This window comes from Mustela nivalis, assembly GCF_964662115.1.
Source record: "Mustela nivalis genome assembly, chromosome: 2".
NCBI classification, from domain to species: domain Eukaryota; kingdom Metazoa; phylum Chordata; class Mammalia; order Carnivora; family Mustelidae; genus Mustela; species Mustela nivalis.
The window spans coordinates 4,513,480-4,531,070 of NC_139021.1; the positions used below are offsets into that span (position 1 = coordinate 4,513,480).

Below are 17,591 nucleotides of genomic sequence, written 5' to 3' on the forward strand. Positions count from 1 at the left end.
ACAGGTCTGGGTGATCTCTAGTGTCGCTGGCAGCTCTGAGGCCCTGCGGTTCTGTCACTTTTGGGAATCTGGCTCCCAGCCAAGTCCAGGAGGGGTAACTGTGGGATGCAGGATGCTTCCATGGCGCCTGGGTCCTCACTGAGTTCTCCTAGTCCTACTGCTGTGGGTAGCGATGGAAGTTCTGGGATGAGCGTGGAAAATGGACCAGAAAAGGGAAACAAAACAAAGAAACAAAAAACAGAAGGACAGGGAATGCCTGTCCTTCTCTTGCTGGGTGGGCGCTGTCCTCGGTGCTGGGGCTGCAGACAGGAGCACCGGGAGACCCTCACCCTTGAGGGTGGGGACACTGCCCTGAAGGAGTCAGGCAAGAGGGAGGGGTCTGGCCAAGGTGGCGTGAGGGCCGCTCTCACAGATTCCTCTAAGAATCCCATGTCGCCCTGTGAGCCCGGAGACAGCACACAGACTCACCAGCGTCTGTCATGTGACTCAGGCACCAGGAGGGTCAGGTACTTGGGTAAGGCCAAGGTGAAGGGAGCAAGGAAAACCAGACCCGTGGAACTGGGGGTGCCGAGCGGCTGGTCGGGGAAATCAAAGACGATTCCGTGGAGGAGGCTGTCCGTGCGTGTGGCCCCGGAGGTGGATGGGGCTTTGGCAGGAAGAGATGCAGGGCTAGACCTCTCTGGTCATCGCTGGGGAAATGGCTTCTGCAGGAGGCAGCTGCAACTAAGCAGCAGGAAGGGCGTGGAGAGGGTGGCAGCGGAGGGCTCCGGTCACCGAGTCCAGTAGGAGGATGCCGCCTGCGTGACCAAGGCAAAGGGAGGCGGTTCAGGTGTGATGGATGGGAACAGGACAATGTGCTACGTGTTCCCTGTGTCCCTCCTGGTTTCCGGAGCCATCAGGGAGGTAAGTAATTCCACCTTCCCTCCCTTGCAGGGGGAGTCCCCCTCCGTGGACACCCTGCGGCGGCTCATCCAAGAAGAACTCGAGAAACAGCTGGAAAGTGAGTAGCTGGTCTTGACACCAGCCGGACGCATACAGGTGTCTTGAGAGCCTGGGAAGGAGTCCCTTCCGCACCCTTTAGTACCTCCCCAGCCCAGTATGGAAAAGGATCACGGAGGGCAACTCACATGTAGAAACCATGCAGAACCATGATGAACACCGCATAGGCTCGAGACACACATACCCCCCCCCACCCCGAGCGTGTGTTGACCTCCGCCTGAATGCCTCCCATCCCCAGAACCAGCTCTGCAACCATTGGTCATTTATCCTGTGCCCTCAGGCCCAAGGGGAGCAGGGATAAATAGTGCTTTCATGGAGCTAGCTTCTTTTGAATTGAACTGTACTGGTTTATTGTTAAATCCCACAGTCTTGCATGAGCCTGGTACATAGTAGGTGCTTGGGGAGGGAGCGAGGTCGGAGGTAGTAGTAACGGCAGCATGAGGGCAGGCTGTAGGTCAGGTGGTTTCCTAAGTTCTCACAAGGGGGCTCGTGGAAGGCTCCCAAAGAGCAGGGGTCATGTCTGAGTGTTAGGAGAAGAGATGCCGTGTGATTTACCGGAAGGGGAAGATCGGATTGGTACCCGAGCAGGATCTGTGTGTAGGCAGCAATCCCTCCCCTCATCCACCGCCTACTCCTGAGGGGGAGCTGTCCCCACTTTCCTCTGTGCTAGAAGATGTTAGGGGAGGACAGTCATGGACAGTTCATGACAGGGAAGGCCAGGCATCCAGAACTCTTCCAGGACCCAGATGGACCAAACAGGAGGAAGCCGTCACTCATCTGCTCCTGTCTCATGGAGTTCTTCGCACCCACTGTGGGTCAGACTGTGAGTTGGGTCTGGGGACACAGCATTGGACAAGAGGCCCCCAGCCCAGCCCTCTCAGACTGTCCAGGTCAGAATGGCCCCTCTCCACACACAGGAGGGCCCAAGATCATTACCTTCGTGATCAAGATCAACCCTTCGGAGTGTGAGTTGAAGAAAGGAAAGCAACCATGCGCTGGATTGGCAGTTGTCACTGGGCAGGTGGTGTCCCAAGGTCTCCCCCATGGGCATCTTTGAGCTCTGCTTTCTGAGTCTCAAGTTTACCAGAGACAGAAGTAGCTTCTGCCCTTGGGGGATTTCCAACCCAAGAGCAGAGATAAGATGCATTTTGAAAAAAGTTCAGATGGAGCATCTGCTGGGCAGAGTCCTTTCTTCCAAACAGTGTTGCAAAGAGGAAGCATCCGTTCTACTTTAAGGATGCGGAAATCAGGGCTCAGCAAAATGAACCCATTCACTCAGGTGTCAGTACCCACCTGCCGTCTCATGCAGGAAGACAGGAGGATGGTGCCCATGGGAAGCCCATCCCCAGGGCGCTCAGAAGACCCTGACTCCTCTGTCTTGGTTTTACCACCAAAACCCCAGGGCCGTGGGCGAGCCCCCAGCCTCTCTGGGCTGAGTCAGCCACCTGCAGGAAGAAGAGCTGGGCCTGACTTCGTGTGACAGTCTCTCGGGGGCCATCAGATGCGCACAGTGTCTCCAGTGCGGTGGGAAGTCATTGGACCTCTGGGTTTTTAGGCAGTTCTGTAGTCTTCCCCTTTTAGACATGTAAGTCTCCTCGATGACGTCATATCCAGCCCTGCGGTGTATAGATGAGCAAGGTGACTCTCCACGGCTCTGTAAGCCCCTGGGTCTCGGCCCCAGCCTTCCGTTCCCCAGCAGACAATTAGTGTAACTTCTCCTTCTGTTCCCGCCACCAGTCACGCTGTGGTTGGTGCCACCAGCGTCCACTGAGCACAGTCTTAGTGCCTCATCTCGCCTGCGTGTCCTCACGCCTGCCAGGTGATTCCACGGCCTCCACTCTGCAGACAAGGCCGTGAAGGCTCAGGGAGGTCGGCAGCTCGCCGGAGGCTGCCCTGGGACAGGCGAGCTGGCTGTGCTGTGGGGGGTGATCTTGCTGGTGTTCTTCGCTGCTTACCGTCTCCCGAGTTCTGAGCTGCACAGTGAGTTCCGGCCCGTCTCCTGTCCCTCGCCCTTCTTCATGAGCATCTCTGTTTTCCCTCTTCTGCAGCCAGACTCGCCTACCTCCTGGCCCAGAGGCCGCCAGCACACGTGAAATCATCTCAAGGCAGACCCGGGCCCCCAGGGCCTCCTGGAAAAGATGGGCTTCCAGGCCGGGCGGGCCCCACGGGGGAGCCAGGACGGCCTGGGCAGGGGGGTCTGGAAGGACCTTCTGGACCGATGGGTCCCAAAGGTGAGTGGGGACCCAGAGGAGATGTGCTTGGCACGGAGGAGGGCTGGAAGGAACCACGCTCTGGCTGCACGTGCATAATTGGTCCCGCTTTCCTCCCCTCCAGCTTGGTAACACTCTGCGTTTGGCATCGTGTAATGTTTTCAAATGTACAGGAGGATTTCATACTTGACATTTTTGTAGAAATACGCTTCTGCCAGGAGAGCGAACCAGCTCCCTCCCACTTCCCAGTTCTCTCCTAGAGCAGGGGCGACACAAAATGCCCTCTTTCCCCATCGGAGATTAGAGCTGGCTGAGGAGCGGAGTGTGCCGTCTCCGGGCACATGGGCCTTTGGACACCAGCTCGAGAATTGAAGTGGTTTGGGGCTGTGGCTAAAAGGGCTGCTACTGCTCCAGCTCTCACATAGCTGTCTCACCTGGACATGGGCATTCTGGGCCACAGCAGGGCCATCACTGGGGAGTATTGACATGAATGTCCCTTACACCCTCCTCTTTCTACCTGCCGCTTCCTTACTAGTTCTTCATTCATTCATTCATTCTTCATTCATTCCCTGTAATGTTTCTCCTACTAAAAATTCTTTTTCTTGAATTTGTGCTCAAGTCCCATCTCTTTTGGTTCATAAAACAAAATCCGTGACCTAGATGTCAACAAGAAAGCATAAAGCGGAGGAAAGCTCAGACTCAGACAGAACTGACCGCATGTGGCAGTTACAGCAATAAGTGAGGATGGTCTGAAGTCCCCACGAACTAGCAAAATTCCCATTTAGTCACAGAAAAATATATGTTGCATAAAGGAGATTTCTGAAAACAACATGACCAAAAAAAATGAATGATGAAAAAAATGAGACAGTTTAATCCAATCTGTATGGTCCTAACTCAAATATAGTCTTGAGTTTCCTCATAACTCATCCTTGTTGTGCTTTGAATAAGAATGCTCTTGGTGCCCTGTTCCATCTCTTCCCGGATATGAGGCTTCCTGCGGGTGTACATGCCTATAGGATCTGGAGTGTTGAGTCTGTTCACTGTTATCACCCAGTTCCTACAAGTTCCCGTGAAATGCTGCGAGAACACGGGAAGTGTAAGCAAGCAGGAGTGGGTGTAGGTGCACGTGTGTGTCGGGGGGAGAGTGTGTGGCCACAGGGGCGCGCGTGAGTGTGCGCGGGAAAGAGTGTGTGGCTGTGCACATCTGCGTGCCTGTGTTTGAGCGTGTCTGTGTGTATGAGTGTGCATATGTATTTGCTAACATAGGTGTGAGTGTGCATTTCTGTGCATGTAATTGGGCCCATATGGGCTTGCACCAATGTTGTGTCACCAAGCATGCATTTAGAAGGTGCTCACAGGCGTGTATCCGGATTGAGTGCGTGCCTGAGTGTGAGTGAATGTCAACGAGCAGGCGGGACTTCAGGTCCCAGCGTGCAGGATGTGTGAGCCAAGCTGGGCAGGTGGAAAGCTACAGAGCCCCTCGCTGCCCCTGCCCCTGCCCCTGCTCCTGCTCCCTGGGCCCCTCCCTGCCTCTGCCCTCAGCCTGCGTCCCTCCCATCAGAGGTCACCTCTCTCTCACAGGTGAGCGAGGAGCCAAAGGGGACCCAGGTGCACCTGGAGTTGGCCTCCGAGGCGAGATGGGCCCGCCGGGCATCCCAGGTAGGGAGACTGTCCGGAGTCTGGGGGTGGGTGGCCCTCTGCCCTGGAGTGACGCATCACAGCGCCCCGGGGACAGCTGGGAAGAAAGGCCGGGTTTATCTGAGAGGAGAGACGCTCACGGATTTGTTTTTGTCGAATCTTTCTGAAGCGCCGGCTTCTGGACGTACTCAGCAAACTGTCGTGTAGTCTGTGCGTTGTTGAGGGTTATTCTGTGCAGTGGTCCTGAGGAAAATGGACTTGGGGTTAAATAAGACTGGGGAACCGTGTGTCCCTGGGCTCCTTCCCAGTGCTTGTGGATTCGCCTATGCTCTGCCTCATAGAACAAATGAGGTTTATTTTGTTTATGGCGACATTTTCTCAACTCACCTGAACGTGCAGTCTTCTTCCCCACCACGCACATGTTGATGCCCTGTTACCATTTCTCAGAATGTACGTTGGGGCTTGCCGGCCAGGTGGCAGGGGGTGGTGAGGGCTCCCTGGGACGTGGGGCTCGGCGGTTGACAACCCAGACAAGGTGGGTGTGTGGAAAGATCTCTGGGGCATGGCAATGTGATGGCCCAGGAAGGGGTGCGAGCAGAAAGTGGAGCAAATTATTACCGAATTCCACCACACTGAAGTTCCTCTTTTGATTTAATTCTAGTTTATATGATCACCTGAGGTCATTTCCAAATATGAAACCTAGAGGTCATTCTAATTTTAGTATGTATAACTTCTTGATTTTCCAAATTTCCTGCACAAGATGTGTGTTGCTACTCTCATTAGAGAAGTCAACCAGAAATACACATTCGGTGTTTATTTTTAACAACTTGCCTACTTTCCAAAAGCTTCTAATATTAAGACTACTTTCCTTTCTTCTATGTTTTTTTTATTTTTTAAAGATTTTATTTTTAAGTAATCTTTGCATCCAAAGTGGGGCTCAAAACTACAACCCCAAGATCAAGACTCCTGTGCTCCCCTGACTGGGCCAGCCAGGTGCCCAAGAATATTTTTTAAATAAGGCAATTCCAAAAAAAAAAAAAGATTAAGAGGCAGGAGAGAAACCATTTCAGAAGAGGAAATTGTCTGAGAATGAGGTTGGGAGAACGACTGCTCTTCAGTGACGCTCCCGGAAGGAGTTTGTGAACTGCCGGTCTTGGGCTTGATTGAGGCAAGACCGTAGAGTGAATAATGATTACCCAAGCATTCATGAATTTTAGAGTTTATGAAATGTCTAAAGATCTTTTTAAGGGGGAATATATACCTTTTGTTTGTTTCTTTTATAGGGAGACTCAGATTTTCTAACATGGAGACTTAAGAGGTAATAGGGTTAGCCATACACTTAGCAATGAGCTTCCCAGTGGCCAAAGCAAAAAGGGACATAGATTGATGATATGGGGTATCTTCTCTGAGGACGTTTGTAGTCCTGAGCTCACACCGGGTGGAAGCAATGAGACCAGGGCTTGCCTGCCCCAGAAAGATCCTAAACACCTTCTGTTCTTTTTGTTTTTTGTTTCTTCTTGGACCAGGTCAACCCGGGGAACCTGGCTATGCGAAAGATGGTCTCCCCGGGACTCCCGGCCCTCAAGGGGAGACAGGACCAGTGGGACACCCCGGTCTCCCGGGCCCACCAGGGCCCCCTGGCCAGTGTGACCCCTCCCAGTGTGCCTACTTCGCCAGCCTTGCTGCCCGGCCTGCTAACGTGAAGGGCCCCTAGAAGATTCCAGAATGCCAGGAGGCAGTGGTGGATTTCTGAAACTTGAACTCAGAGCCTGATAAGAAGCCAGAGGTCTTGAAACATTACAGCCATGTGTCTTTTTTCTTGATTTTATCGTTTGTTTTTGTCTTATTTTCTTGAGAGACCTCGACATTATTAAAACCAACAGATGCTGCCGGTCGGTCAAAGTATTATTAATATTATTATTATTGTTTATTATTATTATTGTTGTTGTTATTGTTATTATTATTATTATTTCATATAATAATGCTCCACGAGTTTTCCCCTCTCCTCTGAAGCTGGGAGAACTTGATCATGGGGCACTGGGTTGTTTCTTGGTTCTTCTGCCAGTCCCCATGTGACACAGAGCTGCCCATTCTAAGGAAATTTATGGTGCTATGAAACCCTGACCAGACACTCGCCAGAATTACCTCTTTCCTCCAAAGGAAACAGAGAAACTGAGGCAGAGGGTTTTTATTCTTGGTCATGCCCAGAGGTCGCCACTTCCCAGGAGAGAGCCATGAAGCAGGAAGAGAAGCAACATGCGGACGAAGAGAACGTCCTCGCTGCCCCGTGGGAAGGGCGCAGGGGAGCCCAGAATCGGTCCTCGGGGAGCCGACTCAGCCACCGCCTCACTGCTTCAGGCTCTCGAAGGCAAAATCATGGCGCTCGAGTTGGCCAGGCTCCCTGGCATCCTGTGTCTCGCCAAAGACAGAGAAGTGGGTGTGCAGGAGGCATGTTCCTCTGGCTTTCTGAGCCATGGATGGGACTCCTTCAAGCTTCTCACGGTCGGTCTCCCTTCCGTTGTGAAATAAGGGGATCCAGTGACCACTGCCGTGCTTTCCTGAGGCTGGGTCTTTGGCCAAGATACTGGCCAGAGCTGGGAGGTCTGTGCCTCCAGAGCCCACCCTGGAAATAAGGTGCGTTGAGTGTTTGTGTGTACCTGACACGCCCCCAGGAACAGGTGCTCAATAAATCCAAGTTTCCTCCTCAGTTCGCAAGGTGATTCCTTTCTTTTTATCTCTTTCTGTTTTTCTTTAAAGACTTTATTTATTTATTTGAGAGAGAAAGCACGGGCTGGGGGAAGGGACAGAGGTGAGGGAGAAGCAGGCTGCCCACCGAGCAGGGATCCAGAGGCGGGGCTCCATCCCAGGACTCGGGGATCATGACCTGAGCCGAAGGCAGACGCATAACCAACTGAGCCCCCCAGGCACCCCTGATGATTCCATTCTTACCTCCGGCATGAACCCCTTAAGGTCTAGGATGAGTCAGTTTCCTCTGGGGAGCCTAGAGCCTCAAGTTCAGGCCCCACTGAGGCACACGAGGGTGGGTGAGCATTTTCCTGCCCTCCTCTGGGGCGGCTCTGTCTTCTACATTTTGGCAGAAGCCATTTCCATGTGCACCTCCATGCAGGGTCATGGCGGGGAGGGATTGTAGCAAGGGGAGGGTTGGCTACAGGGAGACTCGGGGCCTCACCCTGCTAAAGTATGTCCAGAGACCGGCTGATTCACCGCGGGCCTGGGGGCTACGCGTGGGTTCATGTCCCAACTAACCGACTGGTTAATTGATGGACCCATCCCTCCTCTGTCATTCACCCCGGCCCAGACTCACAAGGCATATGCTGACCTAGCCCTTCCTTTTTATCACCTCTGTGCCACATGCTTCTTATCTGGGGACTAAAGTGCTGGAAGGTTCCAGGTACGGAGAAGTATACTGCAATGATTTTGAAACACGGTCTGAAGCTGCTCTCCTTCCGACGTCGATGCTGATTCTGGGGTGAATGCGGGTCAGGGTCTGAGGACAGCTGTTCTGCAGGGCCTGTCCATGCAGAGGGCCTCCTACTGGAGCCGGTCTCCTGCTCACCTGCTCGGTGTACCCTCACAACCGCATGAGACACAAGGACTTGAGGAAACGGTGTGAGCAACCTTAGAGATCCTCCCATCTGGGGACTTAGCAATGTCTTGTGACTCAGCGTGTGCACATGTAAATACAGAACGGAAAACGCGTGGTGATCAGATATTTAACCTGGCCACACGCGTTGCTCCATGGTGTTTACTGTTCTGTTTCATTTTTTAAAAATTCTCATCACAGCCCACTGACTAGATATCATGACCCCCCAGTGGTTTTGAAAGATAGTCCGCTTGTCTAGAGGGAGACTGAGGCACAGAGAGAAACCTCGGGCCACAGAGCCTTGGGTAGAATCCAGTCCTCTGTGAGGCCTTGAACATTTTTTCTCTTCACGTTGTATTTGGCTCCTGAATTTTAAGTCATTCATCATGTATGCTAGGAGTGGATCAAGAAAAAGGGCTTACAACTCAGGAAGAATGACGTGGTAGGACCAAAGTCTGTTTTGATCAGTGAGGTTCTCAGACACTGGGGTGGTCCCGTGAGAGGGGTCTGGGCATTCCTCTTCCAGGGGCCTTGGAGACATTCAGCTCCTGGTGTGGCTCGGGAGTGGCTGTGTCGGCAGACGGAGTGGGGAATGCATTGTCTGTTCTGACCCTTTTCCAGGCATAGGGCTTGATGCATTTCTGGAAATGCACAAAAGCATTAGCACGATTGAGTATTTCCATAGTTTCCAGTTTAGAATACATTAATATGGTAGAGTGTGTGTGGGGAGGTGGAGTTGGAGGGAGGCCTTAGAAGACAGGACTCCCTTAGAGGACTTCATCAGCCTCTCCAGGAACCCCCCTCAGAGACCGGAACCCAGGAGCACGACCCCCTGTGAGCAGACTCTGGGGACGTGGGGGGCAGTGACGGTGGACTTGTGCCCACGGTGCTCGCCGTGCCTGGACCAGGAGCTACAGAAAGTTGGAGCTATGAGTGAAGAAATGCAAGAAAAAATAAAATAAAAATAAAAATAAAATAAAATACAAGATAAAACAAAATGAAATATTTTATTGGCTCACTCAAGGATCTGACACTTGATCTGAGCTCAGGTCTTGAACTCAGGGCTGTGGTTTCAAGCCCAGCGTTGGGCTCTGTGTTAGGCATGAAACCTGCTTAAAAAAATAAAACAAGAAAAATATATATAAATACATAGACTATATAGAGTATGCATATTTAGTAAGTGAATGAAGAATAAAATATATGTATAAAGAAATGCGGCAGGGATGTTTCTAAACCAGGCTCTTGCTCTTCTGCGGCCCTGGGGGCCTCTGGAGGGGCCTTGTGAGTAGCGGGAAGGACAGAGGGACAGATGGGGCGTCAGGGCCCCCAACCAGGAAAGTTCTCGCTGACTCTCTCGCTGCTTTGAAAAGCAGGTGTTCTCCGCGTCTTGGCACTCCCAGGCCCTCCTCGTCCCTGCTGTGCCTGGGCCCGTCCCAGGAGTCCATCCTGTGCTCTCCGCGCTTTGGCCTTGTGGCTGTCCCAGTGTCCCAAAGGCCTTCCTGCCTAGAAGCGGCTGGTTTCCGCTTAGGGCGACCCTCTGTCGTGGGGTGTGGGCGCACAGGAGGAAGGCGTCCGCCTCCCTCGCCCTGGAAGACTCATTCTGAGGGACCGCTGCATGGCTCTCAGACCGTCCCCAGGCCGAGGGGGCCCAAGCAGCCCGCAGCGGTGATCTGCCGCACAACCCGCTGCTGCAGCGGTCTCCGCCTCCCTGCTTGTCTCTCCGACAAACCACCCTGCATCCTGGGATCAGGCTTTCTTTCAGGGAAATCGCTAAGGCCGGTGCCCACAGATGGTCCCTGGGGAATAGCTCTTCGACAGACCAGGACATCGGAGAATCTGAGCAGCAGGACCCTGGTCCATGTCCTCGCAGCAAACACGCGGCCGGCGGGCAAGGATCCGCAGGACCCACGAGCTCTGTTCTGGGGCAGCCTGGTCGGCCATTTCTTGTCTCCTGGGACCATCCCCAGGACCACAGAGCAGGGGAGCCCTCACCTGCCATCACATTACGCTTAGCTTCCAGGAAGCTGCCCGTCTGCTTCCTCAAATAGCCTTTGACGTGGGTCTCCATTGAGGCCGTCGGTGCTCAGACCGGGGCATTGTTGTCCCTCTGGCTCCGATGAAGCACTGCTCTGTGTAGAGAAGCGTCTGCTGTCCCTCCCTGCTCCCCGGGAACTGGCTATTTTCCTTGCTTCTAAAATCTCAATTGGCTTTAAATTCCATATGTTTACTTTTCTTCTCTTCTCCATGGCTTACTGGAAATTTGTCAGCACAAGGCAGCCAGCGGCTCTATCCTACCCTTCCCCCACCTCTTCAGGAGTGTGGACGTCTGAAAGCTACAGTAGGGAGGGAGCCCCCTCACCAGGGCGACCATGGCGGGGTGGGGGCAAGGGCTTTCCAGATGAACTCTATGTGTCACATGCATTTCTGGGATCCTTGGATGCTAAAGGCTTCCCGTGAGCCGCAGAAGAGCGTGGTATATCCAGGGAAGCCGAGTAGGAAGCTGTGAAGGGCCATAGCCAGGATGTTCACTTTCTCCTGGTAGTGTGGCCCTGAGAGGTCATAGGTGCTCCCTCGATCCACTGAGTGGACGAAGTCCCAGCATGCGAGTGAAGGACAGGGCCGGAGCCACCTGAGCTAGAGCCCTAAACTCAGATGATCAATAGAAATCCTCAGGTAGTAGGAGGGCGGGGTGGAAATTTCCAGATCATGGGATCACCAGTGGAGTCTGGGCCACTTGAACAGACCTTTCTTCCAACACCTGCTATGCACCCTCGGGTGGTCGGGGCCCTCAGGGAGCTATCATACGGTGAGAGCGAGCGGCCAGCTGGGGAATCTGGTCTCCACTGTGGGGTGGGCCAGAGGCCAACAGGATGTGGGAAGGGCTCTGTTCCCTGAGGAGGTGGAATTTAAGCTTGTCCAGGGCATGAAATGCAGAGAGGAGTGATTTGCACCACGATGGGCATTGCAAACAAGGACCAGGAACCGCTGTAGAGTCACTGCCGATCAGAGCCAGAAGGCAGCCCGGCGGTCACGGGCTCAGGGTCCCCACTGATGGTCTGGAGCGAGTGTTTGCTAGCCCACGCCCAGCGAGCAGAAAGCCACAGCCAGGAAAGAACATATAAAGGACGATCCTTTGCTCTGAGACTGCGATCTGGCTAACTTTTAGGCTTTGAATGTCTTATCCATGAGAGAAAGAGTGTGGGGAATAGATTTGTTTTTTTTGTTTTTTTTTTAAGATCTTTACTTGCCAAAATAAAGTTTGGGGTCTCAGATATTTTTTAAACCCCCAGTTCATAATTCTCACATCTGGGAACCCCTTGTGTAGCTCAATCCTTTTTTTTTTTTTTTAAACAAATAAAAAAAAAATGAGGATCAGAGAGAGAGAGAGATTTTCCTAGGCTTTGAGTACAAAGTCTCATTCTACTTCTCAATACAACCCCGATATGCCAGGGGACCCAAGGTTACAAGGAAACTTTGCTCCCGACATTATAAATTCTCAGATCTGCTCCAGAATGCAGATTTCTGGGGGATGGCATTCAGTCTCGTGTGCTGAGAGGTCTCCCCGGGAGATGCTGAGCCCTGTGGGGTCCACCTACCCACAAACCTTCCCTAGTGCCTCCCTCTTTGCAGAAGCATCTTGGGTGCCTTACGCTGCCCACTTTTTAGAGTGACACTTATTTCAACCCAAGCTCAGGGCCTCCAGCTTTAGGAACACCCAGAACTTGGTCAGAGTCCAGCACCCCAAAGCTTTCCAGAGTTACAAAGGGGAGGGTTTCATCCTTACCATCTGAGAACACTGCCGAGTTTTGCGAAGGGACACGCAAACCCTCTCTCTCCACCTGCCAACGACTGCAGCCAGAGGATCTGTCCCTGCAAGTTTCTGTCCCCTCCTTGGCACACCCTGGGGAAGGATCAGGGAGAGTTGAGTCTGTTCCCTGGGAGCAGAAGGTCTGCTCTCTGACCCAGACGCTCAGCAGACACAAAAGGACGCTCAGTGAAGGGTGACAGAGACTGGGGGCTTCCCAAAGACCACCGCGTGTGTTTGGGATCCAAGGGTTTCTCCTGTGCAAGACTGGTAAGAAAAGCTTGCTCCTCTTCCAGGGCAGGAAACCTGAAATGTCCATCTTGGCTCAGGGATCGCTTGGTCATGCTGTCTGCGTTCTTGTTGAGGGTCGAGGCTGTCTGATCTACAGCCGCCGGGCTCTGGCTTCTGCCAGCCAGGACTTCTCCCCGACTGAGTTCAGCAGCTGTGACTGTGCCTTCCTCCGGTCCTTCAGGAGCTGTGCAGGCCAGGAGGCCCCCCACAGCCTTTCGCACCCCAGCCACATGCCCAGAACCTCTGCTGAGCAACAGAATAACTTCGTTTTGTTTTGTTTTGTTTTTGTTGTTGTTAACGAATTTATTTCTTATGGTTCTGGAGGTTGGAAGTCCAAGAGCAGGAGCCAGTGTGTTGGGGGCTCTCTTCCCAGGTTGCAGAGAGCTGCTCGCTCCTTATGTACTCATATGGCTGAAAGCACAGAGACCTCTTCGGGGTCTCTCTCTCTCTCTCCCTTTTTTTTTAAGGACCAAATAATTTGGCAATATTTCAGATTTATTTATTTATTTAAAAATAATTAAAAAAACCAACAATTTATTCCCGGCACAAATCTTTTTTTTTTTTTTTTTAATTTTTTTTTAAATTTTTTCAGTGTTCCAAGTTTCATTGTTTATGCACCACACCCAGTGCTCCATGTAATCTGTGCCCTCCTGAATACCCACCACCAGGCTCACCCAACCCCCCAACCCCCTCCCTTCCAAAACCCTCAGTTTGTTTCTCAGGGTCCACAGTCTCTCACGGTTTGTCTCCCCCTCTGAGTTACCCCAATTCACTTCTCCTTTCCTTCTCCTAATGTCCTTCATTTTATTTCTTATGCTCCACAAATGAGTGAAACCATATGATCATTGACTCTCTCTGCTTGACTTATTTCACTCAGCATAATCTCTTCCAGCCTCATCCGTGTTGCTACAAAAGTTGGGTATTCATCCTTTCTGATGGAGGCATCATACTCCATAGTGTATATGGACCACATCTTCCTTATCCATTTGTCCGTTGAAGGGCATCTTGGCTTTTTCCAGTTCGGTGACTGTGGACCACAGAAGAAATAGAATTCTTTTTTCTTTTTTCTTCATTTTTGTCTTTTTTCTTCATAGAATTCTTTCTATGAAGTCAGCATTACCCTGTTCCCCAAACCAGGAAAGACCACATCAAAAAGGAGAATTTCAGACCAATTTCCCTGATGAATATGAACACAAAGATTCTCAACAAGATTCTAGCAAACAGGAACCAACAGCACATTAAAAAGATTATCCACCATGAGCAGGTGGAATTTATCCCTAGGATGCAAGGATGGTTCAACATTTGCAAATCAATCAATGTGATGGAACGAATCAATAAGAGAAAAGAGAAGAACCACATGGTTCTCTCAATGGATGCAGAAAAAGCATTTGACAAAATCCAGCATCCATTCCTGATTAAAATGCTTCAAAGTATAAGGATACAGGAAACATTCTTCAACTTCTTAAAATCTATCTATGAAAAACCCACAGCGAATCTCATTCTCAGTGGGGGAAAGCTGACAGCCTTCCCTTTGAGATCAGGGACACGACAAGGGTGCCCACTTGCCACTCTTGTTCAACAGAGTCCTAGAAGTCCTAGCAACAGCCATCAGACAACAAAGAGAAGTAAACGGTTTTCAGATTGACAAAGAAGTCGTCTAACTCTGTCTCTTCGCAGATGTCCTCCTCTGTAATTGGAGCTACCGTGTCCTTCATGGGATCTGTGTGAGGGTTAGTTTACTGTCCGTCCAGCTTTATTGAGATATACTGGACACATTGCATGGTGGACTTAAGGTGCGTGAGACGTAGGCTGGGGTAAGGTCGGTGGACCCCAAATTCGGGCAAACCGATCTCCTGCAACATGGCGCCGTTGTTGTTCTTTAAAAACAACAGAGTCAACTTTGTTCATTTGTTTACTTAAATCCTGGTGGGGAAGCCCTTCTTTTCAAACCAAATAGTGGTTTTCCATGTTTTTCAAAATGTGTTCCCTTAGATTTCATCCTGTGGTTCTCAAAACACAGCTGTGAGGGGCTGGGAGTGGTTTTTTACACCTAAGCAGTTAGGAACCTGTCTCTCTCTCTCTCACACACGCACACGCACACACACACGCACACGCACACGCGCACACACACAGCTCCCCCTCTCCAGCTCCGAGGAGGGTCAGGTTGGAGCGTGCAGGGACCCCCCGGCTGCAACCCTGACCTGGATGGCCCCTGTCCGCTTCCCACCGGTTCTTTCTTAGGATGTGCGTGTGTTTTCCAGGCTGTCTGCCAAGAGCCGACGCCCCATGCACCTTTTCACACACATTCTCCTTGGGAAAGGAGGTGCCAGGTGGTAAATTACTAAGCGGGAGGGGGTTCGCACTGCTGGCCTGGTTGAACATGATCGGGGACGTGCTGTGTCAGGGCCATCATTTTGCTTCTCCTCCTTCCCTTCCCCTCCCCCCTCCCTTTTTCCTTCCCTTCCCCTCCCCCATTTCCCCCTCCCCCATTTCCCCCTCCCCCATTTCCCCCTCCCCCATTTCCCCCTCCCTCCCCTCCCCTCCCCTTCCCTCCCTTCCCTTTCCATCTTCAGGTTCTTCTCACGATGCTATTTTGTGTGGACAGGGTGGCAAGTGTGACATGTGGCTGGAGATACTAAGTTATTAAAACCAGGGAACCGGGGCGCCTGGGTGGCTCAGTGGGTTAAAGCCTCTGCCTTCGGCTCAGGTCATGGTCTCAGGGTCCTGGGATCGAGCCCTGCATCGGGCTTTCTGCTCAGCGGGGAGTCTGCTTCCTCCTCTCTCTCTGCCTGCTTCTCTGCCTACTTGTTCTCTCTCTCAGTCAAATAAATAAGTAAAATCTTAAAAAAAAAAAAAAAAAAACAACAGGGAACCAACTGGGAGCATCAGTTAGACGGGAGAGAACACGGGGTCAAGGGAAGATTCTGTCCTGGAGGCATGAGAGACCTGAAAAGAAGCATAAAACAAGGCATGGCCAGACACAGCCGCTTCCAGACCCACTTCCCGTTTCTGCTGAAGAGTGGTGGCCAGTCGTGTCCCCCTTTTCCAGCCCCGGGGTTCGGGGAAGCCGGAGTGAGAACCAGGAGGCCAACCCTGTGCTGAGACGTGCCCTTCCAAGGAGACCTCACGCCGACAACTTGACCTCTGACTACTTGATTAACCACCATCCTTTGTGTGTTTGCGGGACAAGCTGTTGCTATGGAGACGTTTGTGAGGTTTTCGGGCCCGCTCTCACCTTGGTTCCCTTCTGGAAGGTTCCACAGTGAGCCAAGAACAGAGAACTCGGCAGGAATTACAGAGCTGCCTGCGCTGGGAGCCGGTCTTACTCCCCAGGCGGGGGGAGTCAGTCCCAGGGACAAAGGACAGCCCGGAGACGGGGCTGGAAGTGTCTGTCCCCAGATGGAGGCTCGCTCGTGTTAGCGCCGCAGACATGGCCCCAGGCACAGGGACAGCAAGGTGAACAGGACGCCCCCCATTCTCAAGGAGGCCACCGTCGGGAGAGGCCTGGCTGCCGTTCATTCCAGAACACAACGTCTGGGCAACACATGGAGAACAGCACCTTACAATTTACTTTCCTGAGCGCTCGGAGAGACGCAATTTAGAGATGTTGTGGGAGACTCTACAGTAAAAATTGTTTAAGATTCGTCCTTCAGTGTTTGTGCCCACTGGGCGCCTGAGGCTCCTGGCCCGGGGGCAGGTGACCTTAGCCTCACCTCTGGAGCTGAAGGCTGCTCCTCAGGTCACAGGGCAGTGGGCCCGTGAGGCCTGAAGCAGACGGGCTCTGCGGCGGCCGGCGTCTCCTCCTCCGCGAGCGACCAGACCCAGGAGGGACAGACGGGAGCAGGGACTCGCTCTCTCATTCAGCAGCTCGACTGTGTCTTTCTCGCCAGAGGCCACACTGGAGAGCCCGTGCTTCCGTTTTTCTGCCAAGTTCTCCAGAAACAAGGGTCGTCTTGTTCTGAGAGGCGCGTGGGGAGATGAGCCCTCAGGAGACTCTGGAACACCCCCTCTTCAATGGGGTTCCTCTGTGCAGTGGGGGTCACCACTCACATGGGCTCAGTGCTGCATACCCTGGAACACATACCAGGACCTACACCATGACACAGGAAGAACCCGTGACCTGGAGTAGAGGGGCCGGGGACTGTCACTGGGGCAGCCACGGAAGCCCTTCAGGAGAGCCACAGACAGTGGGCCCCACACGGAGGGGCTCACTGACCCCTACCCAGACTCCACCCGCATGCAGGAGCAGCCCTGAGTTGGGGGCCAGAAGACCCTGCACTTGCGGGGTCAGCCCTTGGCCAACAGCAGCCTCCCAGGCCTGCCTGGCTTCCTGTGCTGGGCGTGGGCCCTCCTGCTCCCACAGCCACCAGATTGTAGCCCCTGGGACCCTTGGGAACCTGTAGGAGTGGGGACCCTCCCACTGTCTCCATCACCCTAGAGACCCAGCCAGGAGCTCTGTGCCCTGCAGATCCGGTCCAAGGCCTGCACTGACCCTGGAGATTCTAGACCGGGTTCAGTGTTGGCCAGGACCATGGGGACCCCTCCCAGGGCGTGTCTGTGGCTCAGGCACCCATCCCTGCTCTCTGCCGCTTCCTAGCCGGTCAGCCAGCTAGGAGGCCTGGGGCTTGCGACAGCCTGCTTTCTGGGGGAGGGAGGCTAAGCTGCGGACATGAGGCAATCACTCCTCCTCTGCCTTACCCTCCGTTCAGGGTGAAAAGGTGCAGCCAGCTGTCGAGCTTCCTGCCTGGGAGCCTGCCTTTGCTTCACCCTCTCCAGACCTGAGCCAAGGGAGGCGTGCTTCCTTCCATCAGGGAACCGGGAGGCGCAGGGAGAGACGACAGGTGCAGCCGTTGGGTGCTCCTCCATCGCCAGCCCAGCGCCCCTTCTCCTGACTGCTGCTCCGTTGGTCCCCTTTGTGGTCCTCTTGCCCCCCCCCCCCAGGCTCACTCCCTGCCGGCTCACTCCCTCCTCCCCTGCCCATGCCCCACCTCTCTGCCTCCTCATTTCTTCCTGAGTGAGCACCTGAGGTCTGCCTCTCCCCATC

The 17,591-nt window shown here is 53.0% G+C and overlaps 1 protein-coding gene across 1 annotated transcript in view; it reads left to right on the forward strand.

The window, feature by feature from the left end:
* The window catches only part of COL22A1 (collagen type XXII alpha 1 chain), a 236,072-nt gene extending 228,518 nt beyond the window's left edge, over window positions 1-7,554 (forward strand). Inside the window, exons 61-64 of the mRNA XM_082720691.1 lie at window positions 934-1,000; window positions 3,048-3,230; window positions 4,791-4,868; window positions 6,374-7,554. Of these exons, the coding sequence (XP_082576817.1) occupies window positions 934-1,000; window positions 3,048-3,230; window positions 4,791-4,868; window positions 6,374-6,561 (516 nt within the window). The 3' untranslated portion in view covers window positions 6,562-7,554. The remainder of the gene's footprint in view (window positions 1-933; window positions 1,001-3,047; window positions 3,231-4,790; window positions 4,869-6,373) is intronic.
* The last annotated feature ends 10,037 nt before the right edge of the window (window positions 7,555-17,591 follow it).